The 26407-nt window shown below is 35.4% G+C and overlaps 1 protein-coding gene across 6 annotated transcripts in view; it reads right to left on the bottom strand.

The window, feature by feature from the left end:
* Positions 1-1409: 1409 nt before the first annotated feature.
* The window catches only part of kiaa1549lb (KIAA1549-like b), a 238743-nt gene continuing 213745 nt past the window's right edge, over positions 1410-26407 (bottom strand). Inside the window, exons 18-24 of one of the 6 annotated variants that reach the window (XR_012394355.1) lie at positions 25524-25729; positions 23340-23723; positions 19729-19826; positions 18875-19011; positions 14782-14933; positions 10270-10344; positions 1410-2109 (exon numbers count right to left, since the gene is read on the bottom strand). Coding sequence is in view for 3 of the 6 variants with exons in the window: in XM_009293640.5 (XP_009291915.1) it covers positions 1831-2109; positions 14782-14933; positions 18875-19011; positions 19729-19826; positions 23340-23723 (1050 nt within the window). In the remaining 3 variants the exon portion in view is untranslated. Of the gene's footprint in view, positions 2110-10269; positions 10345-14781; positions 14934-18874; positions 19012-19728; positions 19827-23339; positions 23724-25188; positions 25999-26407 lie in introns of those variants that run through there. The other 5 variants (XR_012394354.1, XM_009293641.5, XM_009293640.5 and 2 more) reach the window with 5 other exon arrangements.

Below are 26407 nucleotides of genomic sequence, written 5' to 3'. Positions count from 1 at the left end.
TATATATATATATATATATATATATATATATATATATATATATATATATATATATATATATATATATATATATAAACAACATTCAATGTATTGTTACACTTTATCTTGATAAACTACTTTAGAAAGTTGCTTTGCAATTAAATAGCAATCACTAAAATATTAGCAAAGTATTAGTAGTTTTAATATGCTAACACTTTCTGAACATATATTTATTTTACTGATCTCAAGGTAACACCTAGCAGAATATTACTAGAATATTGACTGTTTATTAGTTCATTATTATTGGCTTATTTTTCATGACCATATTTCATAGTAGACCAAGTATACCAATTTGATTCAGCAAATGTTTTAGATAATAGTTAGTTTATAGGTCCCCAAACTAAAGAGTGACCATCTATACGTAACTACATACCAGCTCTGTCTATAAACCTACAGTAATATTTAGTTAGTTGATACATCATAGTCAAAAACATCAACAAATACAGTGTTCATCCTGTCCTGAAACAGTGGTGCCAGCCTACTCCAAATGAAACAAACTTTAATTATGCAAAACATTGGCAAATCAAAACTCTTAAAAAGTTTTGGTGCACTAGTTTGTGCTTTGGACAGTTTTTGTTTACAATTTTTATTTATTGCAGTTTTTACGTGTTAAGCAAAGAGGCCAATCCTATCATTTCCTGAGTACAATGGACACTTTTTTGTCTGGTATCTGAATTCTGTAGTATATAATTACATGAAACAGAGGCAGACTGGCCATAGGGAGCACCGGTGGCCAGACGGTCAGTCTAGTCTTCGACCATGCTCGTCCTGCTGTCCCATGAGTCACCGCATGTTTCAGTGATGTGAAAACATAATGGTAATTTTAACATTGGATAAGACAAAAATAATTCCAGAAGCACCGTCAGTAGGTATAGTATGTTCCCATCAAGTTTACCCTAAACAAAGCTAAAAGGAAATGACAAGATGAGCATTATTTTTAAAAGTAGCATTTTGACAGCTGAGTAAGATACAATAATTAGCATAAACTACAATGGAAACACATTTACCAAATAATTTCCAGAATGCACATAAAAAAAGTTATGTGATTTTATTTTAAGGGATTACGTGGCAACAACATTTGTTTTGATGGGATGTCATTAATGGACAAACCAGCAGACCGACTACATTGTAAAACATCTGAAATGTTGTTTTGGGTGTTCTAAAATGCTTCATCTACCACAGCAAATTTTGTTTTTCCTTTTGATATTTCCTTGCAGTGACAATTTGTTCTCTTTGATTCATTGAATGGAAACGGTGCTTTATTCACAAAAGTTTTATGCAATATTCCAATTTTGTACATAAGCTTAAATTACATCTTTGTAAGGAAACATAGCTAGTGACTGATTTTGTAACCAGGCCTGGGATCATCAAAGTGCAAACACAATATTCTAATTCATACTCTGAAAATCAGCAGAACTTTTATTGGTTTGGAACATCATGAGGGTCAGTAAATAATAATTTAGATGACCTATACTTTTAATCACCACACTAAGTTTCATTTTTAAAATACAATAGTGATGATGGGGAGATGGTGTGGATTTTCATATCGTAGACTGAAATTGAAACTCTATATACTATATTAAGTCTATACTACAACAAATAAAATGCTAAACTACATGTTAATGTTACTCTACAATGCCAAAGAGAACCACACAAACCTGTATTAAAAGCAGACAGACATTTCAATGAAAAAAAATAAAGAAAGTATCCAGTAAAATCAGAAGTCTGATAAACGGATCAGACTGTGAGTTCAGTTTCAGTGCAGCTGGTCCGGGATTGCACTAGAAACTTCTACACCTGGAACTCAAACATGTCTGCTTGCTTCTTGGCCAGTTTGGCCACCTCGTCGCGGATGGCTTTGACAAGAGCTGAAGTGGAAAGGCTGCTGAGGGGGATTTCAGGGCTAATAGGATCTCCAGACTCTGTTAAACTCTGCTGAGATGCTGCAGTGGAGGAAAAGGGCAGCTGGTCTGGACCACCTTGGGTGATCTGGCGGTGGTGCCACAGGAGGGGGCTACCCTGAGGATAGTGAGGGTGAGGAAAGGCCTCTGCGTAGCCTGGCAAGGGCATCTGAAACACAAAGTGGTTGACATTCAACTATGACCTGGGCTAAAACCAGTCAGCTAGGGTTTATTAATATTTTTATTGAGTCTTGATCTGTGCTGCATTTGACCATTCTCTACTTTTATAAAAAGGGAAACAATAGACAAATGCACAAGGACGACACTCACGATAAGGAAAACCAAAAGGATCTACTTTAAAGGAATATTAGTGACACTCCATTCAAAGAAGTTTGAATTGTGTGATTTGGTAATTTTTATAAAACGAATTATGAGTTATAAAATCATAATAACTCTAAACAAGGGTCACTTTGTCACCAGGGTTGGGCATAATTCAGAATTGACTATTTTTCAAATCAAGTGTAAATTTAAATTAAAATGGGATACTTAAAAATATATATGAAAATGTTTTTTTTTTTATTTATTTGAAAAGAAAACTTTATGAATTATGATAAATTATACAATTTAGGAATACATACTGTTTTCACAATAATCTGTTTTATCACAATAATTATTGAATCCAAAAAACATACAAATTTGACATTTAACAAATATGGAAATTTAATTTCTAACAAAATCAATTTATTAAATATTACATTCATTTAACAGTTAGTTTCTTTTGTCTGGTAAGCATTCATATATCTTGTTGTTTTATGTACAACAGTTTACTGTAAAATTTCTGTCAACCTTGTATACATATATTTATAATTATTATTTGGTAGTTAATAAAGTACACTTTTGTAATGATATTAGTATTATTATTGTATGTAGCTTACAATTTGTAGTTTGTTTTAATGTAGATTTTGTTTTTAAAAGAAATCTATTTTTTAGTTTTAAAAGTTATTTACTCTTAGTTATTCAAGGTATTGATGTATAAAATGCACACAGTTATTGTTACACTTCTTTTACGGCAGTGTATTAATGTAATTGTACCTTTAAAACAACTGATGCAATTATACAACCTATAGTTATAGATAAAGAATTGTTAAGGTTTACAGTTTGACATTCTTTTTAATACTTTAAATTAATGTTACAATGTAAGGAAGGTTGCCCTACAGAAAAAATAATAATAAGGAAATTACAGCTATTAACTATTATCATACTATGATTTTTTTACTTTTTATTTTGAAGAATGTTATATGAATCAAGACCCTGCTGTAAAAAAGCTCTAATTAGGATATATATATATATATATATATTAGTGGTGGGCCGTTATCTGCGTTAAACAAATAAATAAAAATATCGCCGTTAATCTATTTTCACAGTTAGATTGGGAGCTGGGTCTATTCTGTGCAAGCTATGATGACTTTCACCTTGATATTTTAGTGCAGATGTATTCCATGACTGGTGCGCCGTCTGACAAAAAAAGTGCCCTTCTAAATCAAATCAATTGCAGTTCAACAGTTTCACTTTAACTCATAAACACTTCATTCATGCCCTCGTGACAAACTGGGGTATTAGATGCAAGTAAGGAGTAAGGACTGGTGAGAGTGTTATGGAATTTAATAACGCACACCAAATGGAAAGAAAAAAAGTTCAGCATTTCACGGTGTGTGTGTGTGTGTGTGTGTGTGTGTGTGTGTGTGTGTGTGTGTGTGTGTGTGTGTGTGTGTGTGGTGCTGTACTGACAGCCGTGTGTGTGGATCTTGTCGAAAAATATTGCGTCCTACATGATGGTAATAGATTGATCATGGTGTTCTTTAATAATGCCACTAATATATGCATACTCCGCGTCTTAATTCCATTTCTGTTTAGTTCAGTTATGACTTTAGTCGGATTTAGCCCCCCTGTTTATTTTTTCCCCAATGTCTGTTTAACTGAGAGCAGATTTTTTTACAGCACATTTCTGAACATAATAGTTTTAATATCTCATTTCTAATAACTGATTTATTTCATCTTTGCCATGATGACAGTAAATAATATTTTACTAGACATTTTTCAAGCCACTTTTATATAGCATAGAGTGACATTTAAAGGCTTAACTTAACAAGTTATTGTATAACAATAGTTTGTTCTGTAGACTATAGGAAAAATATATGTATAGCTTTAAGGGGCTAATAATTTTTCAACTATGCAGTTTATTTATAAGGATAGTGCCTATTTAAAAAATATTTATAATTTCAAAGATTCAGCACATCGGCTGTCATCAGCTTGTCATACCGAGCAGGGCAAAGATGGTGACAGAGACTGCATATTACAGTAAGTTCTTATAGAAGGAGAAAAACTCAGTGTTTTCTCAATGTATGTTTCAAACTACAGCTGAACAAATCATTATAAAACAGGTAAGTGACATTCTAATTCGATCTCTCTCTCTTCTGTAGTGCTGTAATTATACCATAGAAAATGGTGTTTGCTTTGCTTCGGCTTTTTCGGCTTAATTATTAGTGTTGGGGTACTCGACCTTGGACTCGGACTCGAGTCCGGACTCGAGTCCAGTTATGATTGGACTCGGACTTGTCACGGACTTGGGGAAACTGTTACTCGGACTTGACTCGGACTTGAACATTTTGAACTCGGAAAATATCACGAGTCCAGTCGAGTCCACATCATTTCCAACACAAATAAAGATATTAAAAATTAATAAATAACAGCATGAAACTATAACAAGAATTAAGCAATCTCTTTGGCTGCATGCCAGCTTTTATTCATGCCACCGCACCGTACCAGCAGGCAGCAGCAGCACGTCATCACCTTAAACGTGTAAACAGAAATATCCATATCACACAATGCGTGGCAGGTCTAGGACAATAATGTCTTCAAAATCAGCAATAATTTGTCTTCTACCGACATGTTGAAAGAAAACAAAAAAAGATAGGAGCTTATTTACTTGAATTGTATATTCATATCGTAGGGATGATGTTAAAACATACTGGCGATATTGTTTTGTTGTTTATATTGGTGTCAATATATCCACAAATAACTGCCAGATTCAAAGTTTTGTGCTTTTGGCTCGGAGCCAGAGAAAGATGCGTTCAGCGCTTGATTTAGGGCTTCTCAAATACGGACTCTGTAATATTCAAAGTTTTCCTGTCTGACTCTTGTAAAGACATCCCGCTATCATCCCGATTGATTTTCCAATATTTCCACCTTATGTTTAATCTTTCTATGAAAAGTGAAAGCACCGTCAACACAGCTGATCTCAAATGCGATAGAACTGGAAGAGCTGTTCAAGAGAATTGTGCTTTTGCTTTATTTTGGCTTGAAAGCACGTTAAAATGAATATAAAAATGTCTGCATTCACTTTCTTTATATTAAAGATGTGCGTCGACCATCACATTTCTGAATCAGTGTAGCTTATGCATGCTGACTGACGAACGCGTTCCGTATAATAAACTCATCCCAGATCCCAGATCAGCTTCTGCTTTTGAGGGTAGGGTTAGGAGAGTATAAAGAGTGTGTAAAATTACAGTAATTAAATTATGGAATAGCAAAAATGTTGTAATAATTTTGCTTGGAGTTGCATATATTAAGTCAATATAAGCACAAATGGATTTAATGTAGAGTTATATTCAAATCCAGTCAACATTCAGAATGGATAGTCACTGGACTAAGTCCACAAATTCAAGCAATAATTTAATCTTTTTAAAGATAGAATGACTTTGTGTAAAAATTAATATTCAGGTAATATTTTGATGAGAGACATTGTAGAGATTAGGAGTGCCTGTGTCCACAATGTGAGTCTTCTGTGTGAGAATAAACATTACTGATTGTGAGCAGCAGTATATATCTGCCCTAAATGTTGAATATGCAAGAGAGAATCTGATAATGACAAATTTCTGAATCTATTTATATGTAGTCAATGACAGAGTGCAAGAATATGTGTATTGCACAATTAATCATCTCAAATGTTTCATTTTAAAATGATTCTCAGAATTATGCATAGTTGTATGCTGATGTCATCATCACTGTCTTTTGAACTGAGGACCAGGACCTATCCTCAAAAGCCCCCCCACCCTGCATTCATATATATATATGAAAATTATTTTTATTATTATTATACAATCAATATTCTAAATAAATAACAGAAATTTGTCCTTAATGTAACTGGAACACAAAGACAACTGGAGTGATGTATTAAGATCATTTAAGAAGTCTTTTGCAAGAATATTAATTTAATTTGACAATTCCATAAGATACAAAAAGATATGTTTTACAGAATTATCTGTGGGCTGCACGGTAGCGCAGTGGGTAGCACTGTCGCCTTACAGCAAGAAGGTCGCTGGTTCGAGCTACGGCTGGGTCAGTTGATGTTTCTGTGTGGAGTTTGCATGTTCTCACCGTGTTGGCGTGGGTTTCCTCCGGGAGCTCTGGTTTCCCCCACAGTCCAAAAACTATAGGTGAATTGATTACTTAAATTGGCCATAGCATATGAAGGGAAGGGCATCCGCTGTGTAAAACATGCTTGTTGGCGGTTCATTCCGCTGTGGCGACCCCTGAATAATAAAGGGACTAAGTCAAAAATAAATGAATGAATGAATGAATGAGAATTATCTTTTGTCATTTTAGACCTGAATTGTGAACTATTTTAGGCCTAATCTTACCTGCCTGACTCTTCATCCTTCTTTTCTGCTTCATAGCATGTTTAGATAAAATAAGATCATCATCATGTTGTTTTAATTTTGGTTTTGTCCACTTGCAAAACTTACACAGGTTTCACAATGCATAATTGCTGCGTATTTTTTCGAGGTATCCCAGAGTTGCAAAAATTTCTAAGTATTTAGAATATATACTTGCTTTATTAAAATGAAAGAATGTCCAAGACAAAGCTAATAAGTGTCTTTTGAGTATATGTACACTAGCAGTGGAATTTACTGGAATTGACCTGAAATCTTGCTTAGGGCTCCAAATTGGTTAGGGCCGGGCCTAATCATGATCATGCTGGATAATCGTGCGCGCACGCCTGTTTTAACACACTGCAGCAAAGAGATCATTTGAATGGAAGAAGATGTCGGCCTCACTGAAAAGAATTAATGAAGAGAATTGACAGTTCAAAGTTGAATGAACATGTGTTTATTTTGCCCTAAGCCAGCTCGAATCTTGCTGTGAGGCCATTGTGCTACCCACTGTGCCACCGTGCTGCATCTTATGGATGTTTATTAAAAACAAGTTATGTAATATCAATTGTTTCATACCTTTAACCTTAATAAAAAAATCAGATTTGGAACTTTTAATGTAGACATTGAGAACCCTTGTTTCAGGCTATCATTAACAGATAGACCCAGATCATGAGCTTAGAAATCTGCACTGGACCATTTTTTCAGTGTGATTCCCACTGGGTTTTATTTTGCACCCAATTGCCCCCACTATTTATTCACTCTTTGTTTATTTAAAACAAAATTTTTCTGACTGTTAATTCCCTGTTAAGACAGTGGTGAAGCCGAATGCTCTCCCTTTGCTGAACCTTTATGTTCTGTGCAGATCTGGGTCAGTCGGCATGAATATGGTTTCATTTTCCACACTGGGGCTGATAACAGAGTTCTCTGGAATTAATGTAAAAAAAAATGCATTGTTGCCTTGGTAATGTAAGTGTAATTTAAACAAGAAATGTGAAAAAGTGGGATGAGAATAATGTCAAACGTGTGAGTCTTGTAAAATAATAAAAATTCTACATATATCCTCCAATTTTCATTTTAATTTGAAATATTAATATTAATTTAACAGTTTAATTTTTAATAGAAAAATATATTTGATTTATTATTATTTTACATTATTTTTACATAGGTGGCACCATGGCTCAATGCTTAGCACTGTTGCCGCACAACAAGAAGGTCACTGATTCGAGTCTCGACTGGGCCAGGAGTGTTTCTGTGTGGAGTTTGCATGTTCTCCGTGTGTTGGTGTGGGTTTTCTCCGTATGCTCCGGTTTCCCTCACAGTCCAAACACATGCACTATAGGGGAATTTAATTTACTAAAATGGCTGTGTTGTGTGAGTGTGAATGAGAGTGAATGGGTTGCGGCTGGAAGGGCATCCGCTGCGTAAAACATATGCTGGACTAGTTGGCAGTTCGTTCCGCTGTGGCGACCCCTGATAAATAAGGGACTAAGCCAAAAGAAAAATTAATAAATGAGTTTTAAGACTGTCTGGACTCAGCCGGACTCGACTCGGACTCGGATGTTAAGGACTCGGACTTAAGTCCGACTCGACCCCTTTTGGACTCGGACTTGTACTCGACTGGTTAAGGACTTGGACTCGACTTGGACTCGACAAAGGTGGACTCGACCCCAACTCTATTAATTAATGTAATCTCCCAATTGCAACAGAGAAATACAGAAAAATCTCTGACTGATAGCATGGTATGTCGTTCAGCCTTATAATCTTAAAATGTCAGCAAAATCCCCTGTTTTGTCATCACTTAAAGGGGTGGTCCAGAATGTTATTTTTAAGGCTTGGTTGTGTTAATAAGATGCAAAGCAATGTGTGCTCATGTTTAACTTGAAGGAAATCGTGTTATTTTTTCATAAATCTCACTTTGATTATACACAGCTACTCAGCTAACATGAAAACGACTGTCATATTTCCTAGTTCCTCTAAAAGGCCCGCCCTCAAGTGACTCTGATTGGTCATCATCATAATATGCTGTGATACGCCGATCGGCTTCACATCACGCCCTGACAAGCACGCGCGTTTTGTGTAAACAGTCAGTCAGTCAGTCAACACGTGTCTGTAACGAGTGAAAATGGGATGCGGCTCCTTTAACTGTTTCTGTGCCTTTTAGTGTGTTTATGCGTGTATACGATGAAGTATTTGTAACACGAGAAGCGCATGTGCGCGGGAGAGATTTTTATTGTTCTTTTTCTCTCATGCTCGGATTAAGTTATTTTCTGTGGTGACAGAATAAAGCACAAGATGTGAGATGAGACCTTTGTGAGCCTGGATTGATTTGTTTTTGATGTTACACTCCAGTTGGGAAATCATTGCTGTATTTTTTTTAAATCAATGCGTTACAGGACGTCTTTCATGCATATGCGGAATATGCCTGTGTAAGTAACATGAATCGTTCACATATCTTTTGCGACTTTATTGTCCGAGTTGTAAAACGCATAGCATAGCTGCCTATAGAGAGACATTCTGCCGTCTCACACAGAGAGACGCAGGTGCTGGCCAAGAGTGCGTGTATGTGTATGTGTGTGTGTGCGTTTACAGCCGTTTGATAAATATGGATTTGTAACGTTAGCTAAGTCGTTAGCGGTTACCATAATTTCCCGTTGTTTACATCTTTGCTACAACACACCGTTAAAGTTAGACACTGTACATGTCATGATCAATTTTAACAAATAAAAACACTTACAGGTCATGACTCAGAGTTCACAGCGTCTCCTTGCTCCATCTTTGAGGAGATTTTAACTGAATCCAGCACTGAACTGGGAGAGATTCTGGAAGCTGTGTTTTGTCAAATCATGCTTGCTATGTATTTTATAGTTCTCTGGAACATAATTAATATTGAACTGTAAGCACTTCTGTGTTTGGGTCGTGTCATTTGGAAGCCCAACAACAGAAACAGAACAGCTCTGTGGAAACAGCAGGATGGCATTTCTCTCTCTGCAGTAACGTTACAGCGCCTCTGGCCACGGCCTTTACCTGCGCAGTGTGGGATGCGCAATAACGAACTTTTGTGATCTCACAGGGGGCGGAAGTATTTTTTGTAGTCCCCAAAATTCGTTAATTGTAGGCGTTGCTAAGCTAACTCTGTACAAATCAAGGTCTCCCTTTGCATTAAACTTTGAATATTTTACATTCAGAGATGCTGTTTATGTTCACACAGCTACATTACACATCAACTGAAGTTTAAAATATAATATCGTAGTGGACCACCCCTTTAAACTAGAGAATCATTTAAATGTGGCAATGGTTTCTGCTGTTCTGACATCAGCTGCAGATGTGAATGAGTGGTGGATGAAAGTAGTTCCTTGTACAAAAGGGTTTTTTGAGACTCTGTGTTTGATTTATTATATATATATATATATATATATATATATATATATATATATATATATATATATATATATATATATATATATATAATTTTTTAAATTATATTTTAGTTTAAAATCAGGAATGTTAAAGGTATTGACAGCTCGATTCTGAATGGCACACAACCCTGCTTGTGACAGAGGAAAGAAAGAAAGAAAAGAAGAGAAGTGTTCATTTGAAGAAATGTGGTCAACTACCCCATGAATTTGTTGTTTCCACTCAACGTCAGCGATAAATTCAGTTCAGCAAATGGTTTCTAAATGACTCTGGTTCTGCAAAAAGACACTGTGTGAATGCAGGCACACAAACAGGGATAAAAAGGACAATCCAAAAAGACGAGTCTTACGCCCAAGGGCAGGTCACATGATCTGACAGTACATCGCACAAAATCAGAACAAGGTATCCACCTTTTTCCTAAATCTCATGATGCTTTGTGTGACTTATGGGTTGTAACTTCCATTCAACTGTTTTAAAAACTAAGAACCATGAGGTGTCATTCTTTACCTGACAGTTCATCTGTCCAAAATTAATAGGTAACCTATTAGGATGAACAAATTACTTTCAACAGACCATGAATAACCCTCAAAAAGTTTCTATTGATTAAATTCTATTGGTTGTAATCTTCTTTTTTTGAACCATTTTACAAACTGTTTTAACTCAGTGTTGTTCATTTACTTCATTTGGCTTAGACTATTTTAAATGGGAGTAAGCTTACATGTCCATTACATGGAGCAACATAGGGGCATGGGACATAAAAGATGCCCTATATGTTGCCCATTCAGTAAGATGTATAGCAACACAGTTCACGAAGAAGGGACACAAATAGCTATCGAATCGCAAATGATTATTCGATTTCAGGTTCAGAATTATTACTATTATTATTATTATAAATATTATTATTATTATTATTATTATTATTATTATTATTATTGTTATTGTTATTATTCACATAGCTTGTCTGTAAACTATGGCTGTGTGTAATGCTGCTCTATCTGAAAGCTGGTGCTGGGTATTTACTGTTGAATATAGAGCCTATTTACTGCCAAAATGCACATGAAAATCACCTTTAATTAATCGTACAGCCCTACTACAGTGCTCAGCATAAATGAATACACCTCTTATCAATCTCTCTTTTAAATTATCATGTTTTATATTATGTGATTCTATACAATACAATATGATACAATAATATATTTCTGTATATAAGGGGTGCCTGAAATCCTGCACCTGGAGATCTACCTTCCTGCATAGTTCAGCTCCAACCCTTATCAAACACAACTAAACAAACTAGCTCAGGCCTGAAGGTGCACATGCTAATTAAATATAGGTGTGTTTTATCAAGGTTGCAGCTGAACTCTGCAGGAAGGTAGATGATTGTACACCCCTGCTGAATATACAGGTCTTAATTTGTGCCGGAACACACACCTCTCCATCCTCGGGTAACATGCTTGTAATGTAATGTAATGTAATGTAATGTAATGCAATGAAATGTAATGTGTATTTATATAGCGCAGGGGTGGCCAACCCTGTTCCTGGAGAGCCAATTTCCTGCAGATTTTACTTGCAACCCATATCAAACACACCTGCCTGTAATTATCACGGGGTGTTCAGGTCCTAATTAATTTGTTTCAGGTGTGTTTGATATGGGTCGCAACTAAAATCTGCAGGAAGGTGGCTCTCCAGGAACAGGGTTGGCCACCCCTGATATAGCGCATTTATTGTGTATGGCCATACACCCAAAGCTCTTTACAATCATGAGGGGGGTCTCTCCACAACATGCCGGTGTTACGGTGTAACTGGTGACAGTGGTAACTGGTGTCCCTTTCCAGATGTAAGGTATTTACGTTTCCAGATTGGCAGATTCATCACTTTTTCACAGCAACAAAACATGCCCATATCAAATAAAGATTCTTATTACTTGGTGTCAGTCTCATTGTGAGCATTATTGATTTAATATCTGTGTAGAAAAACAGTATATAAACAAAATTCATCTAAAAAAATAATTATAATTTACATGTCATCAACGTGATTCAAACTTGTGTAGTCAAAATGTTCAGCACACGCAGCAATCAACTTATCTAACTGAGCTATTCAGAACTATATAGAACAAATATATAGCAGAGCTATTCTATCAGCGGGAGAGTTTGTAGAAATTTGTTAACGCGAGTACATGTAATTAACATGTAAACATGTTAACATGAGTCGATGGAAACAGGTTAACACGAGTCCACAACCACAGCAAAGCATATTTGACTCATAAAGATATTAAAACAGATGATTTCACATGTAGTCCTGAACAGCTCAGTTAGATAGCTCAACTGATACATGTGCTGAACTTTTTAACTACACGAGTTTGAATCCCGTTGATGACATGTAAATTATAATTATTATTTTTTTATTAATTTTGTTTATATACTGTTCTGCTACACAGATATTAAAATCAATAATATGTACAATGACACTGACACCAAGTAATAAGAATCTTGACTTGGTATGGGCATGTTTTGTTGCTGTGAAAAAGTGTTGAATCTGCCAATCTGCAAAGGTAAATAGCTTAAATCTGGAAAGGGACACCAGTTAACACGGTCACCAGTTAAACCGTAACACCGGATCTGTAACCCTGATCTGTTCCAGGACCTCGCAATTCTCAAATTATAAAAATTAAGCACTGTATATATATATATATATATATTAGGGATGTAACGGTATTGTAAATACCGTCATACCGCAATATTAATTTTTTTCGATATTACCGAAGTCGCATGACTCGGTAAAACTATAGGTCTTCTGAGAAAATTTGCTCAGGCGAATGGAGCGAACGGGACGTAGCTGAAACTACATTTCCCATCAGCCCAGGCGTGGCCATAATCCTTTGCGGTCTGTTGTCGCTACAGATCCAGTAATGCGGAAATGGAGTGTGCTGCTAGTAGCGGAGATGAAAAAAAGATGGAAATGATCGAACCTAAAGCGGGTGTTGTCGCCGCGCGCGTTCTGATCAGCTGTGTTGTGGCGCGCGTATTGTAAAGCGCCGAGGGGGGGTTGAGCGCGCATATTCAAGAGAGGTGTTGTCGCGCGCCTACTGAAGGGCTGGATTGGACGGAGGTTGTGTCGCGTCGCGGGGGCACTTTTGATCGTTTTGGAAGGGCATTTTCTATCCAAGACTAAAAAGGGCATGCGCACTGCACAGGTTGAGCCCTATGTGTGCACGTGCCTGCAAGTTGGGGAATACGACTAATAACAGTCATGGGGACTGCAGAAACACAGCACACTGTTCAGATTGATGCAGACATTGACTTGTACCGCAAAGAGACCTCTATCTCACTCATGGTTTGTCTTCTCAAGTGGGGGAAAGACAATGCACAACGTTACCCCACTGCTGTCAACCTGGGCCAAGTCATATCTCTCTTGTCCCAGAAACCTCAGTCCCAAATGAGAGGGTTTTTTTCTGTTGCAGGGGACATTGTAAATACCCAGAGATACCAGCTTTTACCAGATTATAATTATATGATAATTTTCCTTTAAACCCATCTCTATCTAAGTGAGTGAGTGATTAAATGTTGAATGTGGTGAGTTTTCAACAATACTACATTGAAACTTTATTTTTTTACATGGTTTAATAATTTTTTGTTATTAAAATTGAAGTTAGTGTTTCAAAGCTTACAGATAGATGGTTAATTTGTATGTCATTGACACTTTTGGCACTTTTTTGGAGTATTTTCAAAAGTTTTTTTTTCCTGTAAATGATTCAATAAATACCGTACCGTGACATTCATACCGAGGTATTACCGAACCGTGAAATTCTGATACCGTTACATCCCTAAATATATATATATATATATATATATATATATATATATATATATATATATATATATATATATATATATTAGATTAGTCAAAACCAAAGCCAAAATAGGGACCAAACCTAAAATAAAAAAAATAAACTTAAGATCACAGTTCAAAAATAAATACACCCAAATGAATATGATGGGGGATACTTAAAACAGCATTTTAATAAACAGGAAAAATAAAGGGAAACGTGCAATTATATATATATATTTTTTTCCAATAACTCATTCGAATTTCAATGTATTATGTATCTGTTCATAAAGATGTCAATTAATCAAACTCTATTTAATTATATTTCCCAGAGATGGGTTGCGGCTGGAAGGGCATCTGCCGCGTAAAAACTTGCTGGATAAGTTGTCGGTTCATTCCATTGTGGCACGCCAGATTAATAAAGGGACTAAGCCAACAAGAAAATGAATGAATGATTGTACTTAATTATAATAAAGATTATTAAATAATATTACAGTTTATTAAAACTGTTTTGTTTAAATATTCACAGAGAAATGGATAAAAAAAAATTATTTTCAAAAGGGTCAATCGTTTACGCTGAGAACTGTATGTATATAGAATAGTTCTAACACAGCCTTCTTATTTGAAGTCATTTGTTTCAGTTCATTTGAATTGAAGTTCTCTAAGCCCATAATTTGAAACGTAATCATCACTTGTGGGAAAAAAAGGTGGATAGAGACACATGTGACAGACCAGTTCTGCTTCCTTTGGTTGCAGTCCATGAGGTTTACACTGCATTCAATTCTTTTAATGATACATGCATTGTAACTTTGCGGTGTTGGGATGCAACCCAGTTTGTGAAGCAGAATTGGATAGAATGATAGAAGACTGTGTGATTTATGCATTCTTACTGATTCTGCCCACTGAGGAGGCACATCCTCAGGTTCAGGTGGGTAAGACATCCAGGAAGGGCTGTGATAGGAGGAGGGTGGTGTGGAAATGAAATATCCTGTGTATCCTGGACGGGTGGCTGGGATGGCGTACACCGCTGTCATGGGATTTCCTGTCGAACAAAACAAGGTTAAAAGCTTAGGGTATATTTAAAATTTTACTTTTTTTATTGCATAACAGCTTTAACAACACTTTTCCCAGGACTTCCCAGACTTCCATAGTCGTATAAGTAGGGCACACAAATCTGCAGCTACAAAAATCTACAGGAAAGTGTTTTTATTCAGTATATTCATTTCAGCCATAATACTAAACAAATGCAAGTGTGTAGATGATGTGTGTACAATACAGTTTGTAGAGTAACACTTTCTGTCTTTTAGTAGATATTTTAGTGTATATATATATATATATATATATATATATATATATATGGCCATAAATATTTGGACATCGACACAATTCTTACATTTTTGGCTCTATACACCAACGCAATGGAATTGAAATGAAGCAACCAAGATGTGCTTTAACTGTCAGTATTATACATTCACATCAGGTGAACAGTGTATTTACAACAGTTTGCATATGCGCCTCCCACTTGTTAAGGGCCCAAAAGTAATTGTACAGAATAATACTCAGAAATCAAACTTTCAATTTTTAATACTTGGTTACAAATCCTTTGGAGTCAATTACAGCCAGAAGTCTGGAACGCATAGACATCACCAGACACTGGATTTCATTCCTGGTGATGCTTTGCCGGGCCTCTACAGCAACTGTCTTCAGTTCCTGCTTGTCCGTGGGGCATTTTCCATTCAGTTTTATCTTCAGCAAGTGAAATGCATGCTCAATTGGATTCAGTTCTGAAGTATTTGGCTTAACATGAGCAAAAAATATTGCCTGAAACACTTCAGAATTCCTCGTGCTGTTTTTACATTATGAATAAATGCAAGAGAACCAGTTCTATTAACAGCCATACTTGTCCACACCATGTCACTACTACCACCATGCTTCACTGCTTAGGATCATGAGCAGTTCCTTTTATTCTCCATACTCTTCTCTTCCTCTCACTCCGGTACAAGTTGATCATGATCTCATCTGTCCAATGGATGTTGTTCCAGCACTGTGAATAAGTTTTTAGAACTCTAATCTGACCTTCCTGTTTTATAGGCTCACCAATGGTTTACATCTTGTGGTGAACGCTTTGTATTCATTCTGGTGAGATCTTCTCTTGATTGTTGACTCTGACACAGATACACCTACTTCCTGGAGAGTGTTCTTGATCTGGACAACTGTTGTAAAGGGTGTTTTCTTTACCAGGGAAAAACACCCTTTTTGCTATCTCTACCTTTTTGCTATCTCTCTGACTGCTTCGTTTTATTTTTTTAGCCTAATGATGGCTTCCTTGACTGGTCATGACAGCTATTTGGATCTCATCTTGAGAGTTGACAGTAACAGATTCCAAATGCAACCCTTGGACCCTTAACAAGGGTCAGGGACATATGCAAACTGTTGTAATTCTGACACCGTTCACCTGATTTGGATGTAAATTTCCTCAAATTAAAGCTGACAGTCTGCAGTTAAAGCAAATCTTGGTTGTTTCATTTCTATTATGCTGGTGTATTGACCAAAAAAATGTTTGAATGAATGTCCAAATATTTATGGACCTAACTGTATATAATTAGGGGTTCTAATTGAATCTGCATTGCAAGCATTAAATAAAAAAATATATACATATTCATGTTTTCAGCTTAGCAAAAAAAAATAAAAAAAAAATAAAAAAATAAAAAGTAAAATAAAATAAAAAATAAAAATAAAACCACAACTATGTAAAACTATATATATATATATATATATATATATATATATATATATATATATATATATATATATATATATATATATATATATATAAACATGCATATCACTATATTGTTGCACTGGTACTTTTTTATTTTTTATTATTTTTTATTTTATTACTTTGCTTTGAGTTAGATTGAGTTAGATTCAAGGTATTATTATACAGTATTAGATATCATACTGAGTGGTAACTACATAGTTTAATGCTGAACAAAAAGTAGCCCACCTTAATATGTATTTTAGATTCTAGTCTTTAGATACTGGTTTGTTCCATACTTCAGCGTAGATTTCTGAGATGTTTTCAATCAATGTAATGGGCTATAGGCACAGCTAGTGCTTTTCAGCTAATGATAAACTTCCGGTGAAAGGTTAATGTGAATATTTAAAAAAATAATTTTCAAAATTACATTACTGAAATAGAGTTAAAAACATTACTGTTTTTGCACTTTGTTGGACTGATTGCTTTTTCAATTAAATTACATTTTATTTATAAAGCACTTTAAAACAACACAGTTGACCAAAGTGCTGACATTAGAGAGTAAAGCAAAGCGTAGCACATACTTTCAAAGAAATAAATAAACATTAAATGTCAACATCTCATGCTGTGCTAAAAGCCACCATATTAATAATAAAAACACAAGAATTTCTCACACATTTTAAAAGAGGGTTTGAAACGGAGCCTGAGGGGCATTAAGAATGGAATCAATTGACTTAAGTAACACACAAGGTTTATGACAAATGGACATGATAGTGTTTGCAAAGTAGCTCCATTTTGTTTCCTTTACAGTGGACTGATATAGATCAAATTGCTCAATTTTGCTCATTTGTAAGTCACTTTGGAAGAAAGAGTCTGCTAAATAAAAATGCAAATTCCATTACGTTTCTTCTTTGAGGTAAATATACCTTTAGTGTTTGTTGCAACAACAAATTTCTAGGCATTGCGGATCATTGATTTATTTAAATGATGCACTTTTTTGTGGGTTTCATAAATACGAAGTCAAACAATAATCAGTGCTTTTCTTTAAATGCATTAGATCTAAGTTTGTTTGTTATTTCATCGGGTGAAATTTAAAAATGTCTTAATAAAAAAAAAAAAAGTTCTCATAGAAATTTCAGGATATACTGCTTTAATAAAACCTAGAAATAGGTTATCTGTAGGGATACATGTTCCTTTCCAATGAAAAGCCTTTCATTGAAACATTTCTAAAATAAAATGTGTAAATTACATTTTGAGGAAGCAAAAATCTGGGTATCACTTTATTCTGATCGTCCCTTTAACGCATTTTGTTGAATTTAAGTTACATTGCATCCACATGCCAACTAATTCTCAATAGACTGAATAAATATTCTTATGAAAAAATTATATGTCTAAATAATTCTCATTAATAATTCTGCAAGTAAATATCACAAACTTAATGAACAAGCAAGATCATTAAAATAAACACAACATTCTGAAATAGAAAAACATAAACAGAAAAAAAAATCCTTTAATATAAATTTTACATGACTGCATTGTTTCAATCACTGATTTGTTTGAATAGTTTGAATCACTGACTTATATGACTTTTTTTAATAATAAAAAAAAGTTGCAATACTTGTATTATAAAAAGTCTATAAAAGTCAGTTATTCAAACGAGTAGCATTACTTTGGTCTACTTTTGGCTGCTTGCCATATAATGTTTTTCATATGGAAAAGAATGGCAACAGAATCAGGTAAATTGGTAGTTACGTCATCTTTAGCCATATTTTGTCGCACTATTATGTTTTTCTCTTCTTCTTCATTCTTTTATCACATTTTACCTGTTTTTGTGTTTTTTTTTTTACTCATTTTTATTATTTGTTTTTATTTTTATTTTACTTGTTTCTTTTATTCTTGTTTTTGTAAAACACTTTGAATTGCCACTGTGTATGAAATGTGCTATATAAATAAACATGCCTTGCCTTGCCTTTGGTAAGGGAAAAAAGGTTACTATCTTAGATACTACACACACAGATTGGACCCTAGAATGTGCAGTCAATCAATTGATCAATCATTCAATCAATCAATCAATCAATCAATCAATCAGTCAGTCAGTCAGTCAGTAAGTCAGTCAATCAATCAAATTGTGACTGACTGACTGACTGACTGTGCAAAACCAGAAATAAAGAATAGACATTCTTTACAGAAATAAATGGTGCACACAGACATGTACAAACACTAACCTGAGTGGTTGGGAACAGGCTCAGTGATGGCAGGTGGGAGTGGCACTCTGCTGTTTGGTATGTAGGGGGCGCTGTCATGCTGACTAGACACTGATGACTCAGAGCAAAGAGCCTTTGGACCAAGATCAGAGGATGACCTAACGACATGGCAACAAAGTCACGCATGCATTGACATAATTTTACCACCAGGTGACAGTATTGATCCACTAACAAGTCAGCTTGAGTCTTCAGAAAATGAACATGACAGTTACAGAGCTTTTTTTTTTTTTTTTTTTTTTTTCATTTCTATTTGCCTCACTATTTATGAGCTTTGGATTTGTTATAATTTTGTTACATCAAAAATGAATACACTATTTACTTATGTTATTTCAATTGAGTTGATGAGTTGTTATTAATATTAAGCTCCAAAAAAGGAAAATGTGCACAATTAAAGTATGAATGAATGTATAAATTAAACCTTCTGATTCCATAGAGTCATCTCTGTTTATGAGTAACAAAGCAATATTTAACTTTTAATTCATATTTGATACAATCCAAATGGTTATAAAGGGCACAAACTTAGCATTATGGGATGCTATATGCTTCAATTACACAATTAAAAAGTCAAATATATACCAAACACATTAATACGATATAACATTTTGTGCAAATTGACTCCTTTATTGGTGCTTTTAATGCATAATGGAGATTTTTTTAGAGCTTGCCAACTTCTCCACTTTACCATTTTTGTATGTGGAATCAGCGTTCATTTAAAGATAAATAAGTAATTTGAATTTATAATGTCATGCAGTTAATGAGAGTAAATAAATTATTAGGAAAAAGCTTTTAAAACAAGATGTAAGTAAATTTCTGACCGTCGCAGTGAGGATTCAGGTGGAGGACCTGTTCTTGGTGGGACAGGGGGTGGAGGAGACCCAAGAGCCATTTCAGGAAGCTGAGTAAACCTGAATGCCTATTCCAGAAATTAGTTCCATATTAGTATTCACAAATACTATATGCTTAAAATGATTAGCCCTCCTGTGATACTGTCAATTATTTTATTCTTTTAGTCAGTGGGGGTTCTGGTGGTTCAAAAGACCCCCGCCCCCACCAACTGACAAAGGTCCAGTATTTGTGCCACACATGAGCTCACTTGTCCTATTTTGACTGTAATGCCATCATAAGTTATCAAAACAACTTATTGAAAAAGGCTTTAAGACCAAGCGGAATCTGATGCAAGTACAGTCAACTTTCACTGTATTGTTGTTACAGAGAAAACATTTAATAAGTAACTTTTATTCTAAATCTTATTATTATTATTGAAATAAAAAAATACCAAAAAAAAGTTGTGAAACACCAAAAGCAGACTATATGAATAAGTATTAAGCTATTGTTTTTATCCATGAATTTTCAAATGTACTTTTTTTTTTTTTACAAGAGAAGCTACAAAAATTGTAAAGCTCTACATTATTATCATATTGTTTACTTATTTTTATTATTCAAATTGCCAAATTCTGAAACCAAGTATTGTTTTTTTTTGTTTTTTGTTTTTTTGCCTTATAAATGACAATAGTGAAATAACTGCAAAAAGGTCCACTTTTTAAAAAAGAAAAAATAAGAACCACCCCATTCACTAGGTTGGCTACGGGTCTGATATAATAGTCATAATTGCACAACAGTTTTTTTTTTTTTTTTTTTTTCAATTTCACAGGATGGCAAATAATTGTGTATAACTGTCTATTCACTGGAATATTGAACAATTGACATATAAGCAAGCAAGGTAGCAGTTTCTATTTGTAGACATCTGTACAATTTAGATTTCTAACACACACAGTTGCCACAATAATTCAGACCTTTTAGACTGATCACTCAGCATCAATTAAAATAAATTGACAAAAATAGACAAAAGCAAACAATTTATAGTTCAATTGATATATTTACATGAATTTATACACGTGATGTTTGGAATAATCCTTTTTTATGTTTTTTAAATAATTTATTTATACTCGCCGCAGGCATTATTTAGAAGCACACTGAATACAGTAATACTGTAAAATGTAACGTTTCTATTTTACTGTTTTAAAATGCAATTTATTCCTGTAATGGATATTACTGTCGTATTGAGTGTTACATTATGTCGATTTGGTACTCAAGCAACAATTCTTATTATTATCAATGTTGGAAATGCTGATAAATAGGTCATAATAATATTATCGCTGTCAAAATTAGTGCGTTAACGCATGCGAATAATTTAAAATAATTAACACGTTAAAAAAATTAATGCAATTAACGCAGTTGCAGGTTTTTTTTTACTTCCTGTTGTGGTGGACGTGCGTTTAACATGCAAGAAATGTGGATAAGGCCAATGAAGCACTTTTTGAAGGCAAGTTTCAGTATAAAACAATTAGTCGCATCATTCAGAGTTTCATGCAATTTCGGGTGTTTCATTTTTAACTTTCGACATCTGTTGTAAGTTGATACCGCATGGCGAACAGAAAGAAAATCCTCCGCATTTCGTGACTCGGTGTTCCTTTAAGGTAATAAAATTACTGCTTAGCTACACGGTAGAATTGTAATAAGAGTATTATCTTAATCATATTAAAATCGGAGTATTGGTGTCTTATGTATGTGAATGTACTCAGAAAGTCTTGGGTGAAGTCGCGAGCTGTCAAAGACAGGGCATTACTCTGCCTTTCAGCATGAGCCCCCCAAGTTTAGCGTGTTTCCTCATTAAACGCAACGAAAGCGTGTGCTTCGCGTTGTTGTGTCAGAATCCTTGTGAAATACAGTAATACTTTAGGATGCTTAGTTTAAGCAAATTTGATAAACGTGATCATGCGTGTTGAATCTAAAGGGCAGTCGCTCCAGTATGGAAGGCCGTTGGGGCAAAAACGTCTGCAGCACATTGTGTGTGTGTCTGTGTGTGTGTCTGTGTCAGGCCCATTGAGGGGTGTCAGGGGTGGAGTGAGCGACATATCTGAGTAGGGGCGTGTGCGCGCGAGATGTACCTGAAGGACGGTGGGGTTGAGTTGCGCGCGACATAGGCTACCTAAAGAGCTAGGAGGGATGCGGGGGAGAGGGGTGTGCAATGTATTTAACGACCGGTTTGCGAGAAAGTATCATTCATTTGCGGGCATTTGGGAGTCTCTGTGCACTTGCGGGATACTCCTAGTCTTAGCAACTGGATAATTGTAAAGGAAGATTAAGCTAAATTGTTTCTACTCTATAACTAATATTCTCAACTCACAGCAATAAAACTTTACAATGAGTGCAAAAGTTTGTATAAAATAGTTTATTATTATAATTTTCAATTTTCCATATCTGTAATGCCTTTATTTTGGCATTTTTTTGCAGTCCACATAGAATCCAACATGGAAATCAATGTTTTCTTTATTGGCATTGATTGTTTTGAAATTTAAATGTCATTAACATGCCTGTGTTTTAATTTCTTTAATAAATATGGCTGTCAAGCCAGGATCTTGATGGTTTATTGTGGGTATGCTGTTCACATGAAGAAAACTGTTTTACAAGTTAAACAAAAATTCTATTAAACAATTTTATTTAGAATTTTAATTCTAATAAACATCTATATTTTGAAGTTAAATAGCTTTTGTCTTGCGTTTACATTAATTTTACATTTGAATAGCCAAAATTAATTGCGATTATTTTTTTTAAAAGGTGCAATTAATTAGTTAATTGTTTTAAATCAATTGACAGCACTAATATATATATATATATATATATATATATATATATATATATATATATATATATATATATATATATATATATATATATAAAGGAGGGTGACGCAGTGGTGCAGTAGGTAGTGCTGTCGCCTCACAGCAAGAAGGTCGTTGGTTCAAGTCTTGGCTGGGTCAGTTGGTATTTCTGTGTGTTGTTTGCATGTTCTTCCCGCATTTGTGTGGGTTTCCTCCGGGTCCTCCGGTTTCCCCCCACAAGTCTAAAGACATGCGGTAAGCTTAAATTGTCCGTAGTGTATGTGTGAATGAGTGTATGGGTGTTTCCCAGTGATGGACTGCAGCTGGAAGGGCATCCGCTGCGTAAAACATGTGCTGGATAAGTCGGCGGTTCATTCAGCTGTGGTGACCCCAGATTAATAAAGGGACTAAGCCAAAAAGAAAATGAATGAATATATAAAGCAGCAAAAACCTAATAATAAAAGCAATGCTATATTGCAATGTTGCTGTAAGTTTTTCTTATAGACCTGTTGAACATAAAATACTAAATGTTTGAATTTAACATTATTCATTCTATTTGTTTTAACATTATTTTGACTTCCACTATTATTTACTTTATTTCTTAGCTACACTTGATATCTGTCCGCCCTACTCACTTCTTACATTTGTGAATTCTTAACTCTTGAATTAAATTTATTTAAATACATTATTTAAAGCAATTACTTATCAAATACACAAGATTCTTTTAATAAGACATTGGAACTGTTTTGCTTCTGTAACTGTACCTGTTTGCCCAGACTGCACTGGTAAGGGTCTGGTCTATAGGCTGGCACCCACTGCAGTCCTCCCTGTCCTTGACTTGTGGTGCCCGGTGCACTAGTCACCACCTCTGAGTATGGGATGACTGGACCCAAACCATAGGGTCCCAGCGGGGGATGCTGAAGGTGCGAGTGATGGTGATGGTGTCTGCTGGAGGTGGAGTGTCCTGCTGAAGCCAAACTAAAGGCTTCTTCAAGCAGGAGATGCATCTGCTGACGAACTTCATCTATTGAAGGCTGAGAGCTCAGCGTGGACGTCTCAGACTGACCTTTGATTTGTCGACCACAGCCAAAATAATGGCGGCCCCCTAGTCGGTCCACATCAGTCTCTTCAATAATCTCTGGTTCAGTCTAAAGCACACAAAAACAGATGCACAGATTACTCTGATGCTCACATTAGAATGAAAGGAATTGTTGACCTAAAAAGTTGCTCATGTTGAAGTAAAGATCTTCCATCAAGACATTTTGTGAATTTTCTACAGTAAATTAAATCAAAACCAAATTTTGGGGAAATTAGAAATATCTAAGAACATTATATGGACAACTTTAAAGGCTATTTCATCAGTATTTAGTAGGGATGTAACGGTATCAGAATTTCACGGTTCGGTAATACCTCGGTATGAATGTCACGGTACGGTATTTATTGAACCATTTACAGGAAAAAACAAAACTTATGAAAATACTCCAAAAAAGTGCCAAAAGTGTCAATGACATACAAATTAGCCATCTATCTGTAAGCTTTGAAACAGGAACTTCAATTTTAATAACAAAAAAAATATTAAACCATGTAAAAAAATAAAGTTTCAATGTAGTATTGTTGAAAACTCATCACATTCAACATTTAATCACTCACTCACTTAGATAGAGATGGGTTTAAAGGAAAATTATCATATAAATATAATCTGGTAAAAGCTGGTATCTCTGGGTATTTACAATGTCCCCTGCAACAGAAAAAACCCTCTCATTTGGGACTGAGGTTTCTGGGACAAGAGAGATATGACTTGGCCCAGGTTGACAGCAGTGGGTAACGTTGTGCATTGTCTTTCCCCCACTTGAGAGGACAAACCATGAGTGAGATAGAGGTCTCATGTCTGCATCAATCTGAACAGTGTGCTGACAACACCGCTATTCAGTACGCGCGCGACAACACAGCTGATAAGAACTCGCGCGACAACACCGCTATTCAGTACGCGCGCGACAACACAGCTGATAAGAACTTGCGCGACAGGACCGCTATTCAGTACGTGCGCGACAACACAGCTGATAAGAACTCGCGCAACAACACCGCTATTCAGTACGCACGCGGCGTCAACACCCGCTTTAGAGTTTTCCAGCTCTTTTTCATCCCCGCTTCTAGCAGCACACTCCATTTCCGCATTACTGGATCTGTAGCGACAACAGACCGCAAGGGATGATGGTCAAGCATGGGCTGATGGGAATTGTAGTTTTCGCTACCTCCCGTTCGCTTCATTCACCTGAGCAAATTTTCTCAGAAGACCTATAGTTTTACCGAGTCATGCGACTATGGTAATATCGAAAAAAATTAATATTGCGGTATGACGGTATTTACAATACCGTTACATCCCTAGTATTTAGATTTTTTGAGCCCTCAAATTCCAGATTTTCAAATAGACCTAACAAACCATACATCAATAGAAATTTTATTTAGTTTTGATTAATATATAATATGTTTATAAGATATGGTTTTGTGGTCCATAATGGCAAGAATGTTTTAGAATCTTATGTTTTACTGTTTTAAATTCAAACTTGAGTAATAACTTCTCTAAATGCCATTGTTTGGTTTTTTGTTTTTTTTGTGAGTCTTATAAGTGATTGTAATAGTGTTATTAAATATTAAGGCTTGCCCAAAAAATCAAAACATGTTTGCTGAAGATGAACGAAGTTCTCAGGATTGGAATGACATGAAGGCATGTAATTATTAACTTAAATAGGTATCATAACCATCTAGTATTTTTTTTTTTCATTGGTTATCAATAAAACAAAACGAATGCAAATGCTTACTTAAAGTGATGTCATGAACAAAACTTAACCAAATAAATGGGTTATTTATTTTCTTTGAGCAGAATTTAAAGGGTTAACTAATGTTAACCAGGCATCACGGTAGCGCAGTGGGTAGCACGATTGCCTCACAGCAAGAAGGCTGGTGGTTTGAGCCTGTTCAAATGAGTTTGCATGTTCCCCCTTGAGTGAAAGAAAGAGTGTGTATGAATGTTTCCCAGTGATAGTTTGCAGCTGGAAGGGCATCTGCTGGAAGGGCATCTGCTGATAAAAACATATGCTGGATAAGCTGGTGGTTCATTCCACTGTGGCGACCCCAGATTAATCAAGGGACCAAGCTGAAAAAAAAAATAATGAATGAACTAAAGTTAAACAATAAATTAGTGTATAACTCATAAAGAACTAAACCACTCTTAAATGAATAATGCATTAAAAACTAATAAAGAGCTTTAGTGATCATTAGATTAAAGTACAGCTCTGCCAAAAATGAACATTTGATGTTAATTTAGCCATCCCTTAATTTCCTCACCCTCAGATCATCCAAGATATAAGACTTTTTCTTTAATACAACATTAAAGAAGATTTTTTAGCTGAAACTGTAGTTCCCCTTCGGTTGGGGAACTTCAGTGCCATGAATGGGAGGATTCGGATCAGAAGCCGCTTATCTGGAGAGTATTGAACGGGCCAATGAATGAAATTAATTGGCAGCGTAAGCTTGCGCAGGTGTGCGACATCTGCAATTATCTCAGCATATAAGCACACCTGAAGCCAGCAGACGCCATCCTTTTCGCTTCAGATCCTTTCTGAGTGAGTCGATGAGGGTTCCTCTTGCTGATCAGCACTTCAGAGCGAACGAGTGTGTCTCCCGGTCCAGAGTGGGTCTTCGCGGTGGCAGACGGTCGAGCTGGGTTACTCCCTTGCCTGCGGTTCTTTGGGTCCGGTCCTCCAGAGCGGTGCGTATAGTTGCAACTTTCCTAAAAGAGCAACACAGTCGTGCAGCACGTCCTTTTCAGGAT

The sequence above is a fragment of the Danio rerio genome, chromosome 18 (genome assembly GCF_049306965.1).
Source record: "Danio rerio strain Tuebingen ecotype United States chromosome 18, GRCz12tu, whole genome shotgun sequence".
NCBI lineage: Eukaryota > Metazoa > Chordata > Actinopteri > Cypriniformes > Danionidae > Danio > Danio rerio.
This window is presented reverse-complemented; position numbering and strand designations above follow the sequence as displayed.